The 18,664-nt window shown below is 41.9% G+C and overlaps 1 protein-coding gene across 1 annotated transcript in view; it reads right to left on the minus strand.

Annotated features, from left to right (window-relative positions):
- Positions 1-17,929, minus strand: part of ICE1 (interactor of little elongation complex ELL subunit 1) — a 99,501-nt gene extending 81,572 nt beyond the window's left edge. The window contains exons 1-4 of the mRNA XM_068236662.1: positions 17,814-17,929; positions 11,965-12,101; positions 11,024-11,082; positions 8,058-8,094 (exon numbers count right to left, since the gene is read on the minus strand). Coding sequence (XP_068092763.1) covers positions 8,058-8,094; positions 11,024-11,082; positions 11,965-12,051 — 183 coding nt within the window. The 5' untranslated portion in view covers positions 12,052-12,101; positions 17,814-17,929. The remainder of the gene's footprint in view (positions 1-8,057; positions 8,095-11,023; positions 11,083-11,964; positions 12,102-17,813) is intronic.
- Positions 17,930-18,664: the final 735 nt, after the last annotated feature.

Below are 18,664 nucleotides of genomic sequence, written 5' to 3' on the forward strand. Positions count from 1 at the left end.
TTGATCAGTGTTAAGTGATACTTTGAAGAAAGGAAATGCCAAGAAAACACAGGTCTGAAAGTCCTGGCCACAACAATTAACAAGGAAAGGGGCAGGGGGAAATACTGGGCTGCAGGAAGGGGAGTGACAAATTGCAGCACTTGGGAACCTGGGGGACTTATTGGCTGCACTTAAGGGACAGGAGGGACTAATGACTGCAATACTGTATGCAGTGCAGTCATTAACCCCTCCTAAGCCCCAAAGTGCAGCCTTTAACTTTGCTGGGTAGACCTATACTTAAAGAATAACTGTCATGAAAATCTTAAAATTTAAAAACACATACAAATAAGAAGTAAGTTTCTTCCAGAGTAAAATTAGTCAAGAATGACTTTTCTCCTATGTTGCTGCCATTTACAGTAAGTCGTAGAAATCCGACATTACCAACAGATTTTGGACTAGCCCATCTTCTCATAGGGGGATTCTCCGGGTTACCTTTATTTTTAAAAGTAGTAAATGGCAGTTGCTCAGTCCAACTGCCAAAATAGTGTACAAGTGAGCAGGGTGGCAGGCCAGCATTTTTATATTAATCATTTTCAGGGAATGTCTTTCTAAAGAATAAAGGCCATGCTGAGAAACCCCTTGAAGTAATGGACTAGCCCAAAACCTATCGGTAAAGTCAGATTTCTACTACTTATTGTAAGTGACGGCAACATAGGAGAATAGTCATTTATGGCTCATTTTACTCTGGGAGAAATGTAGTTATTTGTATGTATTTTAAATTTTAAGATTTTCGCGACAGTTCCTCTTTACGTCAATAAAAAAATCCAGCTTAAGAGGGTTGAATATTGAAGTTGACTTATACACGAGGTCAACTTGTATTTATTATTATTTACTGTATTTATAAAGCGCCAACATATTACGCAGCGCTGCAGTATTTGAGTATATACGGTATATTCAGCATCTACACAACTTCAGCTGTATTCCACAATTTCCCCATCTCTGAATATTTAGTCATAAGTCCTACTGTAATATATTTATGCCAGTTATTAACTTAGTAATGGTTGACGTATAAAGCACACATTACAATTTAAATACAAAAACAGCCTGCTAGCAAACACAAAGGTAGTCAAATGATGTAAAAATCTAAGTATTACCAATAATTGGTGACATTTGTTCAATAAGGTCACAAAGTTGCTTGCCATGACTACAGACTGGCATTTCCTGCAAACATGCTAATTTTCTCAGATTTATTCTTGAGAAATCAATTTTACAAATCAAACAAATGTTCAAATATGCTTTAATATGAGGTTAATCCAAATGTTCTACAAAACTGATTGAGATATAGCAAAAGAAAAGCTTAGTTTGCTCTATCTATATAACAGAAAATTACATTTTCATAAATGTAAAGGTAGGACACTGCTTCTAATATACAGTACAGACCAAAAGTTTGGGCACGCCTCATTCAAAGAGTTTATTTTCATGTCCATGAACATTGTAGATTCACACTGAAGGCATCCAAACTATGAATTAACACATGTGGAAGTATAGTACATAACCAAAAAGAGTGAAACAACTGAAAATATGACAGTCGAGGTTCTTCAAAGTAGCCACCTTTTGCGTTGTTTACTATGATATTATAAGTGGCGCTCCTCTACCCTCTGCAAGCACTTAGAAAAAGATACAGTTGAATGGATCGCTATACAGAATGGGGGTATCTTTTCCCCTAGAGAGTATATACAATTGTCTGTAAAGCGCTCACAGCCCCCGATCACAGGAAAAAAAACCACAGAAGATATTCACAGACAGTTAAAAAAAAAAGGAGTTTTGACAGTCCCAGTCTTTTCAACGTTAATCTCCACTATGTAGCTGTAATATTCACTCTCACCAACGTTCAGTGGCTGATGTATCACAGATCAGCAATATTTGCCTTTTTAAAACAGGTTTTCCTCTTGTCCTCTTTCCTTCACCTATTTTGACACTCGAGGAAGACAAATAGCCAGACATAGCGTAATCAAGTTTCAAAATAAGATCTCCTGCACCAGTCACCCGATGTGTGCCCAGTGAAAGAGATAAAATGCAAGCTCACCAGAAGGCATGGCTAATTTTACCAAAACCAGCATTCAGGCTTAAATACAGTTTTATCCTGATATCAGACTTCCGTCTTGCTTTCACTTGTTCCTCAGGGTGAAAAGAGTATGAAACAACATAGTGTGAATCAGCTTAAATATTACCATCTCTCCTTAATCTGTGTGTGCAAAAGTGTGTGCACCCCCGCACCTGCCACTGTGCATATCGTGCATCAACCTTATCACAACCGACTCTGCCCAGTGATTGTATAGTCCTTCACAGAGCTTTCCACCACAGAAATAGAAAAAAATTCAGGCTCATCAAATTGTTATGCTGACCGGTCAAGGAACAGCAGTAAGCGCTTAGATGTAAATATAGCAACTCCAATCAGCAGCGTAGTGAAGAACCTAAAAAAAAAAAAAGTTAACAAACGGCTCCCATAGCGTAACTCCGTATTTATTCCAGGAAAAAAAAAATAACTTTAAAATACACTCACATAATATAAAACACATATAAAACTCCCAGATAGGACGTCCTCACCACTATATTAGCGTCTCCGAGTCTGCCGCCGAAGGCTTTGTTTACTGCTTTGCATTCTCTTGATGAGCTTCAAGAGGTAGTCACCTGAAATGGTTTTCACTTCACAGTTGTGCCCTGTCAGGTTTAATAAGTGGGATTTCTTGCCTTATAAATGGGGTTGGGACAATCAGTTGCGTTGTTGAGAAGTCAGGTGGATACACAGCTGATAGTCCTACTGAATAGACTGTTAGAATTAGTATTATGGCTAGAAAAAGAAATTAAGGCATACTGAACCAGCATGGCTACCTTGCAGCAGCACGCTATTCCATCTGGTTTGCGTTTAGTTGGACCATCATTTATTTTCCAACAGGACAATGGCCCCAAACACACCTCCAAGCTGTGTAAGGGCTATTTGACCAGGAAGAAAAGTGATGGGGTGCTGCGCCAGATGACTTGGCCTCCCCAGTCACCAGACCTGAACCCAATCGAGAAAGTTTGGGGTAAGCTGGACCGCAGAGTGAAGGCAAAAGGGCTAACCAGCGCTAAGCATCTCTGGAAACTCCTTCAAGACTGTAGGAAGACCATTTCAGGTGACTACCTCTTGAAGCTCATCAGGAGAATGCAAAGAGTGTGCAAAGCAGTAATCAAAGCAAAAGGTGGGTATTTTGAAGAACCCAGAATATGACATTTTCAGTTGTTTCACACTTTTTGGTTATGTACTATACTTCCGCATGTGTTAATTCATAGTTTGGATGCCTTCAGTGTGAATCTACAATGTTCATAGTCATGAAAATAAAGAAAACTATTTGAATGAGAAGGTGTGTCCAAACTTTAGGAGACCTGTCTAGAAGTAACTGCTGCCAAAAGGAGAAGGACTATAAAAAAAATAGGCAATTAAAGCAATACTGCTAAGCCGCACCCACACAAGCATGGTTGCGGCTGCAGTGGCACAGAAACGCTTGTGTATGGGGGCTCCAGCTAACTGCACAAGTGTGGCCTTAGTAACGCAGACACAGTACGCCGGTTCTCATGCCTGAAAAGGAGCGCAGCCCCAATAGGATTACCAACATCAACAAAATTAATACCTGCGCCACACTACAGTAAAATGCTGAAGCGTTTAATAATAAATTCAGAACATTAAAACAGTATTACTGCCAATAGTTACTAATAGACAGAGCAGACTATTGGCAGTAATACTGTTTTAATGTTCTGAATTTATTATTAAACGCTTCAGCATTTTACTGTAGTGTGGCACAGGTATTAATTTTGTTGATCTTTTGTTTTTCAAAGGGGATGGGAGTATAACCCCTTATACTGTGCAGCCTTGTTCTAAAATACGCAGAGCGCTACAACTATATTTGTACAGGATTACCAACATGTCCCTGGTGGAGGAGGAACTGTCGTGAAAATCTTAAAATTTAAAAAACACATACAAATAAGAAGTACATTTCTCCCAGAGTAAAATGAGCCATAAATTACTTCTCTCTTAGGTTGCTGTCACTTACAGTAGGTAGTAGAAATCTGACATTGCCGACAGGTTTTGGGCTAGTCCATCGCTCCATAGGGGATTCTCAGCATGGCCTGTATTCTTTATAAAGACACTCCCTGAAAAAGATTTATATAAAGATGCTTGGCCAGCCTCCCTGATCACTGTACACTATTTTGGCAGTTGGAAAGAGCAACTGCCATTCACTGAGTGCTTTTAAAAATAAAGAAAACCCTGAGAACCCCCCTTATGAGTAGATGGGCTAGTCAAAAATTTGTCAGTAATGTCGGATTTCTACTACTTTCTGTAAGTGACAGCAACATAGGAGAAAAGTAATTCATGGCTCATTTTACTCAGGGAGAAACGTACTTCTTATTTGCATGTGTTTAAAATTTTAAGATTTTTGTGACAGTTCCTCTTTAAGGCAGTTCAACTGTTTTTACGCCTTAGGTACACTTTAACGACTATTGTAGAATATACATACCTAATATAACATTTCTAGATCTAAGGGGAGATCAAAATTCCCAAGGAGATTCTGAGCTGTTTAGAGAGGTGACCTTTGCATGGAAAAGGCTTTTGCAGATGGAGTCTTCTGGTGTCACAAAAACTATATCTGGTAGTGCACATCACCAAACAATTTAAAATATCATTAAGAAACTTCCTATTCTGTCATTTTAATACCAATTTACAGGAAAGACGCTAGGCTAAAAGGCAGAACTAAAAAACAGAATTTGGTACAGAAAATGTCCTTTCCTTGTGAGGATTGTGAATCTTAAATGATGTGTAATGGATGGATAGGTACATGCTAGGCTACATTTTGCAGGATTAACTAGGCATAAATACTTTCCAACGTAATTTTTCCTTTTAGATTTAGATTTTCTTATCAAAATCTTTTTTAGATTTTCTTATCAAAAATGGGAGCACAATATGCCTATTATGCCTGTTCTTTGTGTAGAGGTCAGATAACATGATTTTTCTGACATCCTCTTTGAACCTACTGCCTTCTCAGGATCCCTGTGAAGAGAAATAAATTGAAAACTCCTGCAGATATCAGGCTCTTAAAATGTTCACCACAAGTTTGCTCTCATTTTTTCTCACTTAAAAATTTTTTTAACCACTTCGCATCCAGACCTTGTTTTCTTTCCCCTTATTGACCAGAGCAGTTTTGACACTTTAGCGATGTCCCTTTTTAATCAGCCATAACTTTATCCTTAAGGTGGCCATACACTGGACCGATTCGCCGCCGTTTCGACAGCAGATTCCATCACTGGGATCGAATCTGCTGCCAATCGTTCGCGCTACACGCCCAATTTCGATCCTTTTCGTCCGATCCCGTCGATCGCTCCGTGCGGAAAATTAGCGTCGATCGCCCGCGGGTAGGGAGCGCGTCGCTAGCGGCGTTCGAGTACCCGACGACCGACGCAATAGAGCCGCATACATTACCTGCTCCGCCGGCACGTCTACGCCCGGTCACCGCTGCTCCGTGTCCGCGCTGGTCTCCGGCATGCTTCAGTTCCTCCTGCCCGGCAGGAAGTTTAAACAGTAGAGGGCGCTCTACTGTTTAAACTTCCTGCCGGGCAGGAAGAAGTAAAGCATGCCGGGGCCGGAGACCAGAGCGGAGACGGAGCAGCGGTGACCTGGGGACTGGAGTCGCGCCGGCGGAGCAGGTAATGTATGCGGGCATGCGGTCGGGGGGAGCGGCGGCAGCACCACCACCACCACAACAGATTGTGAACGGTTTCAGGCTGAAATCGGTTCACAATCTGTTTGCAGTAAAGGTAGCCATACGATCCCTCTCTGATCAGATTCGATCAGATAGGGATCTGTCAGTTGGTCGAATCTGATGGCAAATCGACCAGTGTATGGCTACCTTTACTCATGACACCTAACTGATCTAGGTATCGTTTTTTTCAGGACAAACTAGACTTTCATTGGCGAGTATTTTATCCCTAGACCAAAAAAGTTTTCTATGCATTTTAATGGGAAAAAGAGGGGGAAAATGAAAAAAAATGCATTTTTTCTCAGTTTTTATCAATTCCAGTTTAAAAATAAAAAGTACCACAGGAGATAAAAACATGTCACTAGTATTATGTCTCCCAGTATTGAAAGCAAAACGTGTCCCAAGTATCCGACCCCCCTTATAGCCAGATGTGTCCCCAATATCAGTCCCCCCAGTATAGCCCAATGTGTCCTCTGTGTTTGGCACCTCCCAGCATAGATAGATGTATCCCCAGGATTGCTGCCCCTCATGTGTCCATATGTGTCCCCAGGAATAGTGGTCCCCCATTATAGCCAGATGCGCCCTCAGGATTTGCAGGTGCACCTAGGATTAGGGCCCCCCCACCATTATAGCCAGATCCCAGTATAAAATTATACATTTGAAAAAAAAATGTGGCCCCTCATACTTTATCCCCCCCCCCAGCTGCACATTTTACCCCCCACCAGGGGTCCACACACCCCCATAAGACCCAGCCAGATTCCCCCCCCCCCCCCCAGGCAGCCCCCTCGGTGGCCAGATCGCTATAAAAAATGATAAGAAAGCAGCCTGACTCACCTTATCTCGTTCCAGCGATCAGCCTGCAGCCCAAGCCTCCGATCGCCGCTCTGCACGCAGCCCTGTGATGCCGGTTACCGGGTCCCGGCTTGATGACGTCATCAAGCCGGGACCCAGCTATTCAGCATCACAGGGCTGCATGCAGAGCGGGGATCGGAGGCTCGGGCTGCAGGCTGATCGCTGGAACAGGAAAAGGGGAGTCAGACTGCTTTCTTATTTTTTTTTTAGCAGATCCGACCACGGAGGGGGAGAGATGAATGATCACGCTGTTTGCTACAGCGGTGATCGTTCATCCGGGGGGGGGGTCACTAATTGGCTACAAGGGAACATTTTCCCTTTCACCAATTAGTATTGCAGCTGTTAGTGCCAGGAGGTGCGCTCTGCAGCGCACCTGTTCCTGCACAACAGGGCTGCAAGCAGGTCAGTATATCTACGTCGCTGTGGCTTGGAGAGAGCCACAGCTGACGTAGATATACTGTAGCAAAGGACAAAGTGGTTAATAACTCAAATATGAAGTCTGGACCCTTAACACCTGGAATAGATGTAGTAATTTGCTCAGCAAGAGTGGGTTAAACTACCTACTGACAGTAGCAGAGGGTTCAAAGAGAGCTACAAAAACCACTTGTCTGCAGGGATTGCCTCAAAAGGTTATACAACTAAATATTAGGTTAAGGATCCCGTAATATCTTCATGCTGGTTTCATTTGCATTATCATCTGAACTATGAATAAAACTAGGCTTTTTGTTGAAGGGGAACTTCAGCCTAAACAAACACACTGTCATTAAGTTACATTAGTTATGTTAATTAAAATAGATAGATAATCTCTCTTACCCACCCTGTTTTAAAAGAACAGGCAAATGTTTGTGATTTCATGGGTGCAGCCATCTTTTTCATGGGGGCAGCCATCTTATTGGTTAAAAGGAGGTGACAGGGAGCATGAGACATTTCCAAGTGTCCTGATCACCCCTCCCAGCTGCGCACACTAGGCTTCAAATCTCAAATTCAAAATTAAACACATTTGCGCCAAAACAGCCGAACGAGAAAAACATCAGAAATCCCATCATGCTTTGCACAGCATCAGGGGAAAAATGCCCGGGCAGTTTTCTTCTGTGCAGCTAAAAATGAGGCTTGGGTAAGAAAAACAAAGATCTAATGCTGTGAAATGGTTAAAGAAAAACCAAGCCTTTTCAGTGCTGCTGGGTAGATTTTTAGTCTGGAGGTTCACTTTAAATACAGGACATTGAAAAGCCTCAATGCCAACATTTCTTCTATGCTTGTATGAACCAGACCTAAATTGCATACTATATAGCTACGTAGCTTGCCAACAAAGTCATAATCCATCTTAGCTTTATCAAACCATTACTCCAGTTTAGATGTATGACCTTACATTCATCAACATGACATTCATTTCACCTGCCACTCAACCATCATAAAACATTACGTTAAAAGGATATCATCGCACTTCTGCTGATACTCCGCAAGAAGGTGACTGAAAAACAGAAAGAATGATTAACAAAATTAGAAATGGAGTATATAAATACAGAAATCTTATTGTTAGCAAAGTCCTATACTTAGTACAAGATTTCAGGTACTTCACCATTAATGAACTACAAAATCTACAGGATAATTCAAGATTTTGATGTTATAATGAAACGTCATCTACAGGCTGCAAAAAACAGCTCAGTAATAGATCTCATGAAAAAGGAAAGAAAAACTATTTGAGGAAAACTTCTGCTACCGTACCCAATGGTGCAACTCAACCAGGCATTATATTGATAAAAGTACTGGGATAGCCCTCAAAATCATTGAATTCAGGTGTTCCAATCACTTGAAAGGTCACAGGTGTACACAATGAAGCACCTAGGCATGCAAACCACTTCTGCAAATATTTGTGAAAAAATAGGTCACACTCAGGAGATTACGGTACCATGAAAGGCTTGCCACCTGCAAATAATCCTATAGAAACTTCATCACTACTAAATGTTCCACAGTCAACTGTTAGTGGTGTTATAACAAAGTAGAAGCAATTGGGAACAACATGGCCCTTTAGTTCCAATGGAAGGATGTCTGAATGCTTCAGGATACCAAGACATTTCATGCTGCTGACTGTGGAGTCAGTTTGGGGATGGTCTCTTGCTTATATAACATGACACAAAGCAAGACCTATAAAAACTTGGAGGTACGAGTTTGATGTGGAGAAACTTGAGTGGAAATGCAAAGAGCACGGACCTCAACCAGACAGAATGTTTTTGGGATTTATTTTTAGTGACGACTACAAGCCAGGCCAACTTGTCCATCATCAGTGTCTGACCTTACAAATGCTCTTCTTAAAGGGGAACTGAAGTGAGAAGAATATGGAGGCTTCCATATTTATTTTCTTTTAAACAATACACATTGACTGGCAGCCCTGCTGATCTATTTGGCTGCTAAAGTGTCTGAATCACAACAGAAACAAGCATGCAGCTAATCTTGTCAGATCTGACAATGTCAGAAACACCTGGTCTGCTGCATGCTTTTTCAAGGGCTATAGCTAAAAGTATTAGAGGCAGAGGGTCAGCAAAACAGCCAGGCAATGTGCACTGTTAAAAAGGAAATTGCTATATACACAAAGGCTGGCACCACAAAAATTCAAGTGAAAAATCAGCTCTTTATTTAAGTAGTCAATGTAAAAAATAGGCTATGGCGGCAACAGCCCTCTGTTTCGAGCTGAAAAGCTCTTTTTCAAGCCATTCAGCCATCATGAAAAAGAGCTTTTCAGCTCAAAACAGCGGGCTGTCGCCGCCATAACCTATTTTTTAACATTGACTACTTAAAGAGACACTGAAGCGAAAAAAAAATGATGATATTATGATTTGTATGAGTAGTACAGCTAAGAAATAAAACATTAAGATCAGATACATCAGTCTAATTGTTTCCAGTACAGGAAGAGTTGAGAAACTCCAGTTGTTATCTTTATGCAAACAAGCCATTAAGCTCTCCGACTAAGTTAGTTGTGGAGAGGGCTGTTATCTGACTTTTATTATCTCAACTGTAAGATAACTGTTTACTTTTTCTCTGCTAGAGGAGAGGTCATTAGTTCACAGACTGCTCTGAAAGACTCATTTTGAATGCTGAGTGTTGTGTAATCTGCACATATTATAGAATGATGCAATGTTAGAAAAAACACTATATACCTGAAAATAAAAGTATGAGAATATTTTCTTTGCTGCTAATCTTCTAGTAATTATTCATAGTACACAACCAATTCACTATATCAGATTTTTTTTTTCGCTTCAGTGTCTCTTTGAAGAGCTGATTTTTCACTTTTATTTTTGTGGTGCCAGCCTTTGTGTATATAGCATTGATAGATCCCGTTGGTACTGGGATCTTAGGCTTGGGCACACGGAAGTTCCTCTTCTGGATGAGTGCTCCTCCACCTACCTTTTGACGTTGTTAAAAAGGAAATAAATATGTCAGACTCCATATCCGTTACTTCAGTTGCTCTTTAAAGAATGATCAACAATTCCCACAAATACACATTGGGCTCTATTCATAAACCGTTACCGCAAGTTTTCCGCTCAAAACAGCGGACTTTCCCGACCATTTAGCAAAGTAAGCATTCATAAAAGCTGTTCCCGCATGAAAATCTACAATCCCCCAGCAGAGCGAGAAGTTTCCGCCTTCTGCAGTGTTTTTCTAGAGTTATCTAGAAAAAAGTAACAAAATGGCCATTCATAAAGATTAGAGGAAGCGGTATGTGGACGGGAAATACCGCTTCCTCAAAGCCTGCGGATTACATACAAGTGAATGGGACAGACCTCCCAGAGAGAGCAGTGCACGGAGGGACTCTGCCGGTGTAAGTGTTTCCGCATGCCTTCCGACAGCTTACCGCCAGCCTTCAGCGGGAGATCTCCGCACTTGCATCGCAGCTGCCAACATTTTTATGAATGACCACCCAGAAGTCTAAAATACCGCTGCGGTATTTTCCCTCCAGGAGTTTTTTCGCCACAATTTTTTTATGAATAGAGCCCATTGTGTGGAAAGTCTTCGTACAGAAAATATGGTCACAAAGAGTTGGATTCAACTAAATAAATGAGGAGCGAGAGGAAAGTCTTCCCAGAGGAACTAAAACTATTATAGTTGCCAAAGATGAACCAACTTTATATTTAAGCCTATGTAATAAGAAGGTGTGTATAAAGGCAGATATCCCAATACTTTATGCAATATATATCAGTTCAGGATCTACTGGCAATTTTATTATTATGTAAAATATGTTTACACAAAAACATTTACAATAAAATTCCCTTATATTAAACTTCAAGGGACCTGGGCAATGAGTTTACTATATCAGATTTATCATACTGTGTTTAAAAGCACAGATCTACATATACTCTACTTGTTCATATGTGTAGTTTGAGAACTAGTGAAGTCTCACTTACTCTGAATCAATAATTTTCTGTTTGAGCGCAATCAAGGCTGCGATGTACTCATTTAAATTCTAGAGGAAAAAAAAAGACAAATATGAAAATAGACATACACATACGAGGATTACTGAAAATATATGCAATATTTTGCAGCAAAGTTAGCTGTATAAGTGACAAGGACATTTTCCTATGTGCAGTTTGACATGTGTATATTAAACCAGGAAAGGACAGCCTGACTGCAGGGATTTGTCCAGCTCACTATTACACACTAACCATATGCAAATGTTATAGCCATCCCCTACATAGATGAAAGCTATGTACATGTGCTAAATTACCACTTGTTTACACCTGTCTAGTCTTCCACATAGGGCAGTGGCCAGGCTGGAACAAACTGGCTAAGAAATAATGAGAGATGATGTGGGAGGCAGTACATCAGCAAACTCAAGTGGTTAAAGCAGAAATAAAGTTTAGGCAATGCCAGAAAGTTTTACCCTCTCATGCAAACCAAATCCTGGACAGCTGGGGGTGAAGAGGGCATTACTTAGGGTCCATTCACACTATACACATTGCACTGCAGAATTATTCAAATAAACTCACTGCCCATACAGTTCTATGAACTTGTTCACATTTCTGTGTTGAACTGGATCATGTTATTCTAACTCGCTGCATACAGGCTTTGAATAACAGTATATGTTATAATGCAGAAGTGACCATTGCAGTTCACACACAAATTATACTGCGTGCATTATGCAGCACTCAAAGTGGAAATAAAGCACTTGAGTAACTATAAATACTATTCAATCTTGGCAGGGCTAGACAGCATTTACACTTTAATTCTAGTTTCAACATTATTCACTCAGGGGGATGTCTGTACCTTTACAAAATTCCACCACAAAAAATAGTAAGTGCTAGGTAAGGATTCTACATAGTTGGCTTATTGAATGTTTATCTGAGACCTGTTGTAAGGAAGTGCAGTTCTGACAGGATCCAGACGTCTCTGATGCAGTTCCTGCAACCTTTGAGTGGGTCTCCCCAGGCATCATGGTGAAGACGATTGACCTCTCAAGGCCGGTTAGGAATTCAGAGATGAAACCTAAAAATGATGGGAGAACAATACACAGCATGTAGTTAAAGCACATATTTAAGTGGGTCATGCTTCTAATAAAAGTGCAATCTACATCTTGAAGCAGTGTACACTTAGTTAAGTATCATTTCATTGTCACTTTTACAGTGGACCTCGGCTGGGCTTTTGGCTTGTGTTAGGCTACGTTCACAGTGGCCGCTGCATTGTGTTCTCTGTAGCAGCAGGAACACGATGGATCAGGAAAGCGGAGCCGTATGTTATCCACACGTTGTGTCCCATACAGTCCTCTGTGCTTCACTGTTACTGTCAATGTGCACATTTGCTTTACCATGCCACACTCACTTGCACCGCAATGCACCTGCCCTTCTATGAACCTCGTACATGTGCACTGCAGTGCGGCAAGAGGTGTCACAGAGCAGCTGTTATGCAGCAATGCATAACTGTGAACATGGCCATCATAGCACCAACATAGTGAAGGTGAGCTAGAATTCACAACAAATGTATCTTTTGCTCTGCAATCAGTTCAACAGACCGACAGACAGGAACATCTATTTTTACTGATTAAGTGTACAATTAAAGAGCGTGAAAAACGTATTAGTGCTTCACTTATGCACAGGGCATGGACAAGTTTATTTCTGCTGCCACATTTTTATGCAACTGTCTTATTTCATATTTTAACTGCTTTAACCAATTAGCATTCCTGGACGTGAGTTTCACGGCATGCTCTGTCCCTGCCTGCATTCCCAGACGTGAAACTCACGTCCTGCAGTCTCTGCAGCGCTGTGCGCGCCCGCGAGTCCGTGCTATCCTCTCATTGGTGCATGTTAACAGAAGTTCACAGAACCAATGAGATCGTTTTTACTGTGAATGACAGCTGCCATAGCCAATGGCAGCTCTCATTCACACTGTGACAATGTAAACATTACATTGTTGCCACCTAAAGCTGCTGAAGCCTCAGATCTCTCGTCAGTGTGAGATCTGAGGTGGAGCAGCTTGTGTGCAGAGCTGTGTGAGCTGTGTGATCCACTGTGAAAATAAATTGTATTTGATTGCTGTTTTTAACCCCTTCACAGCCTAACTATCCCTTGTGTGTTCAGTACACTGTACTGATCACACTGTACTAATCTAGCTGATCTAGCTGTCCTAGGCCCTTTTTATACTGCCCCCCTCCCCCCCATTAGTGTTTTAGTTTGCTGACCCCTTATTGATCAGTTGATCGTCATCTGATCATGTGATCTTCTGATCTCATCTCTCTCCCCCTCACATCACCGTGCTCTCTTCTACTTCCATTCCCAGCACTTCTTTTCCTCATCCTCATTCATATAAAAAAAAAAAAAAAAAAATCTTTCTATCTATTATCTCTTTATCTTGTTCTGTACCCTATTTATAAAAAATGGCAAAGAGGCGATACACAGAACAGGAGATCGTTGCCTTGATGGAAATCAGCGGCAGCGACGAAGCATCTGACGGCGAAGAATGGCTGCCGGTTGAACATTCCGACCCGCAGTCAGACGGCGACTTCAGCTCTGATGAAGGTGAAGGGCCATCAGAGCAGGCAAGAGTTGCTACTGTGCATCCTGTTGTCACTGCATCAGTTCCCAGTGGCAGCGACTCTGAGACACAGGCGTCATCAGATCGCAGAGGAGGGAGCACAGCAGGCACTAGTGCTCCAGGGGCAGGCAGCCAGCAGCAAAGTCCTCTGGAACCCATGGACATTTTAGATGGCACTAGTGTTCCAGGGGCTAGCAGCCAGCAGCAAAGTCAGCAGGTACCACTGGACATTTCACACCTACTGTGGGTACCGCCAAACATGCAAGCACCCCAAATCCCTCCTTTCATTGCAAACAGTGGCTTAATGGTTGACATGACAGGGAATATGTCACCAATCGAATTTTTCCAGCAATTCGTCAATGACGATTTTTTGCAATTTATTGTCGAGCAGACAAATTTGTATGCCTCTCAATTCATTGCGTCCCACCCCAGGTCCACTTATACCCGGAAATGGACACCAACAAACTTGTCTGAGTTGAAAGTGTTTCTAGGCCTGACTTTCAACATGGGGCTAAGAAGAAAAAAAAAAATAAAAAAAAAAATAAAAAAATCGCAGCTCGCAATGTACTGGAGTGCAAATCCCATACACCATACCCCTCTGTACTCATCAACTATGCCAAAGCTGCGTTATCAGATGATCATGAGATTTCTGCATTTCAATGACAATAGTCAAAACAAGAGTCCAGACAATGCAGGTAGAGACCGGCTTTTTAAATTAAGGCCACTTAGAAATCACCTGAATTTAAAATTCAGTGAAATTTGTGTGCCTGGAAGAGAAATCGCAATAGACGAATCTCTAATGCCATTTCATGGCCGGCTTGGATTCAAACAATTCATCCCCGGTAAACGAGCCAGGTATGGGGTAAAGCTCTATAAGCTTTGCAAAAGCGCATCAGGGTACACCTTTGCATTTCGCATCTATGAGGGGCGAGATAGCATGCTACAGCCAGAGGGGTGCCCAGCAGATATGGGAGCCAATGGAAAAATTGTGGTGGACCTCATGACCCCCTTACTAAATAAGGGGTATCATCTATTTGTAGACAATTTCTACACCAGCTTGCCACTTTTTAAATTTCTTTTTTCGGCTGACACCGTTGCCTGTGGTACCATCAGGGCAAACCGAAAAGGCCTTCTGCAAGAAGTCCTGAAAAAAAAAACTGAAAAAGGGGGAGACTTGAAGTCTGCGCAGCAATGAAGTCCTGGCACTAAAATACAAGGTCAAAAAAGATGTGCTTATGCTGTCCACCATGCACACAGAGGGCACAGTGTTAGTGACGTCTCGCCGATCAGAGACTGTCAAGCCTATTGCGATTGATGACTACAACAAGCATATGGGAGCAGTGGATCTGTCCGACCAGATGTTGGCCCCATATTTGGTAGCTAGAAAAACGAAATCCTGGTACAAGAAGGTAGGGATTTATTTGCTACAAATGGCAATGTTCAACGCCCATGTGACATACAGAAAAGCAGGCAATACCGGGTCATACCTGCAGTTCCAGGAACAGATCATTGCATCTTTCCTTTTTGGATCTGGCACAACACCAGTACGCAGTGACCAATCCCAGTGCGAAGACATAATCAGACTCTGCGACAGGCACTTTATGGAATCACTCCCCCCTAATCCCCTGAAAAAATATCCTCATAAGAGGTGCAAAATGTGTGCCAAACATCAAATAAGAAAGGACACAAGATATTACTATCCAGATTGTCCCTCCAACCCAGGCCTCTGCTTTACTCCGTGTTACAAAATATACCATACGGTCACTAATTATTAGAACCATGCCTATCTCCCCAAAAAATTTCTGTAGCCACCAGCTCTATTTGAAAAAAAAAAAAAAAAACTTTTCCAAAAATAAAGAAAATAGACCAGGGGCAGCCTTAGGCATGTGCCATTAATTAAGGGCCACCATTCCCAGCGGGCCACCACATTATATTCTTATTGTTACAGTTGGTCATTGTTTATGACTGTATTTTGTTCATGGTTTTTTTTATGTTGCAGTTATACACATAAATGAATATCAAACAATAAAAAAAGTGTAAAACGAAAAAGAAAAGTAAAAAGAAAAAAGAAAAAAAAAAAAGGAGCTAGGCATTGCTGCTACCTCCACGTGGTGCCTGGTGGAAACAGCGAAAGCTGGCAAAATGCAGTGGATATTTCATTTTATATTTGATTTATCAGCACATTGTGGCTATGCAGTCTCTGCGGTGGATGTTGCCATTTGCCCTGCATAGGATACTATATTGACAATGGCGGATGAAGGGGCCACATATTCTTTCTGCTGCTCCTGCACAGGCTGATTATAATGGTCAACTACATGATCATCTAGTAACAACATAAGGCTTATGGCACATCATTTTCATCGTGAGAAGCTGAAGAATACATTTTCCAGTGTTTTATTTCAGAGGCACCTGTCACTTTCAAAATGCTTAGCGACAAACTGTCACCAACAGTCAAAAAAATATTTATTTTCAAACAAGTGGTCACACTTGTGCAATTTTCAGCAAAACCACAAAAATGTAACGGACACAATATACCCATCTTTGTATAGCCCTGGATCTCTACTTTTCAAAATGGTGGCACTTGTAGTACTTATTTTCTGTTCTGACACACATAGGACTCTGTGAAGGAAGCGTGACGCTATAAAAAGGAAAGCGAAAAAAATGCCCTTCAAAAATCCAAGTACGCAGGTCTCTTATAAAGGCCCACTACGTGGTCAGCTAGTAACAAAATAAGGCCTATGGCACATCATTTTAACCAGGAAGGGCCAAAGAACATTTTTTGAAGTGTTTTATATCAAAATCACTTGTCATGTGAAAATTAGGCAGGGTGAAAAGTGACAAAAATGTATATTTTCTGCTTTTACATCTGTTTTTCCTTGTCATATGCTTATGAAAAGCTAACCAGGCAATCCAAAAGTTAAAAATCACTCTTAACCTCCCTGGCGTTCACATTTTGCACAGAAATCCTGGGGAAATTTGATCAAATAGTTTTCATAACCTTTTTTTTCCCTGTAACTTGCCAAAACGTGTCAAGCAAGGGACTAGTATACAGTGCGGGAGAGTATTAACGTGTATGCAAATCAATACTGTTCACAGAATGTTTTGTATGGACACGTAGCCTCGTGGCGATCGTGGAGACGCTGGAACGGCGGCAGTGAGGACGTCCTATCATCATACAAATTATATGCGCATTGATTTTGTTTTAAATGTGAGTGCACTACCATGTTTTAATTGTTTTAAATAAACGGTGTTACACTATGATACCTCTTATCTGAGTCTTTGAAGGGAGAAGGCTGCCGATTAAGAACTTAGAACAAGGAAGTGTGATGAAATGCTTTAGCTGAACTGTCATGGTCAGCCATTATATTCGGTGAGCTTTGAGTTTTACCATTTGTGGATACACCGTGTGGTGGTGTGGCTCACATGTGGCACGGTTTGGTGCTGTCATTTGGGTGGAGGATTTAAATCTTGCAGCCCCAACTGTATTACGCTATGTATCTGTTTGAGTTACAAATAGGAGGAAGAGTCTGGGACTTATGGCCAAAATACCGTACAACGCTGTATTTGCTGACTGTAATTAATCAGCCTACCAATCTGGTGAGAGTCATACCTATTAATATGCCGACCTTGTATATGTACTGGAGTGGAAGACTGCATTGGGCAAAAACAAACTGTTGGGCAAAAACAAACTGTTTGAATTTTTTTCCTTTTTAGGGCCTCAGTGTATGGACTTTTGTGTTAACTTACAGTATTGGGACTAGCTTTGTCTATTTGCTCTAGTGTTGCCAGGTGTAGAGCGCTACACTTATCACGTATACTATTATTTAGGGTGGTCATACCCACCCAGTTGTGTAGCGATCCACCTGTCAGCAACAGTTATTTTTACTATTATTATATTTCATGTGGTCGTAGGCCTTGTTCTATAACATTGTATAATCGAATTGTGCTGAGATTCAAGAGGTGGAGCGCACATACCACAGTGGTCAAATAGCTAGTATAGTCCCCAGTATAGCTAGTATAGTGCCCAGTATAGCTAGTATAGTGCCCAGTATAGCTAGTATAGTGCCCAAGTATAGTGCTTAGTATAGGTAGGTAGTGCTCAGTATAGCTAGTAAAGTGCCCCAGTATGTGTAGGTAGTGCCCCCACCCCCACCGCTGCTATTAGCTTACCCGGCAGCTTCCAATATTCCCCTCTCCGTCTCCTACATGGGGCGTGTAATAATTCACAGCAGTTCGCCCTACGGCGGCTGCTGTGTGATGACGGAGGAAGCCGTAAAGAGAGCGGCTTCCTGTAACGGCGATTTGTATCGCCGTTACTATAGGAACCGCTCTCCCTACAGCTTCCTCTGTCATCACACAGCAGCCGCCGTGAAGCGAGCTGCTGTGAATTATTTACACGCCCCATGTAGGAGACGGAGAGTGGAATATTGGAAGCCGCTGTACTCCAACTGAACATCCTACGCGTCAATTAACCTCCATTGTCCACTGCGCGAGTGCGCGTGCGCATTACTAACCACGCCCACTATGCGCATGCGCATTGAAGGTCCTGGGTCTCTCGTCATTTCGCCCTACATGTATGCGGAGTGGTTTGTAATAGTGTAGTAACGGGGAGAGGTAACTATGCTAGCTGTTTGGTGGGGTATAGGAGATTACAAAGAGAAGGACTAGGCTATTTGGATTTGTCTGAATGTTTCACGCTTGGTCGGGGTGGAGCATTTGTAAGGAGATCTGGATCTGCTTTGTACCTGAATGTTGGGGTGGGGTAGGTGATCTGAGAACTGATTGTACTATGGGAGGGGGGTGTAAGGAGCCCTGGATCTGTTTTGCTGTACCTGAATGTTGGGGGGGGGAGGTAGGTGGTCTGAGAACTGCTTGTACTTGGAGGGGGGGGGGGGGGGGGTAAGGAGATCTGGATCTGTTTTGCTGTCCCTGAATGTTGGGGGGGGGGGGGGTGGTAGGTGATCTGAGAACTGCTTGTACTATGGGGGGGGGGGGGGTGTAAGGAGAATCTGGATCTGTTT

Source organism: Hyperolius riggenbachi, chromosome 5 (assembly GCF_040937935.1).
Source record: "Hyperolius riggenbachi isolate aHypRig1 chromosome 5, aHypRig1.pri, whole genome shotgun sequence".
NCBI lineage: Eukaryota > Metazoa > Chordata > Amphibia > Anura > Hyperoliidae > Hyperolius > Hyperolius riggenbachi.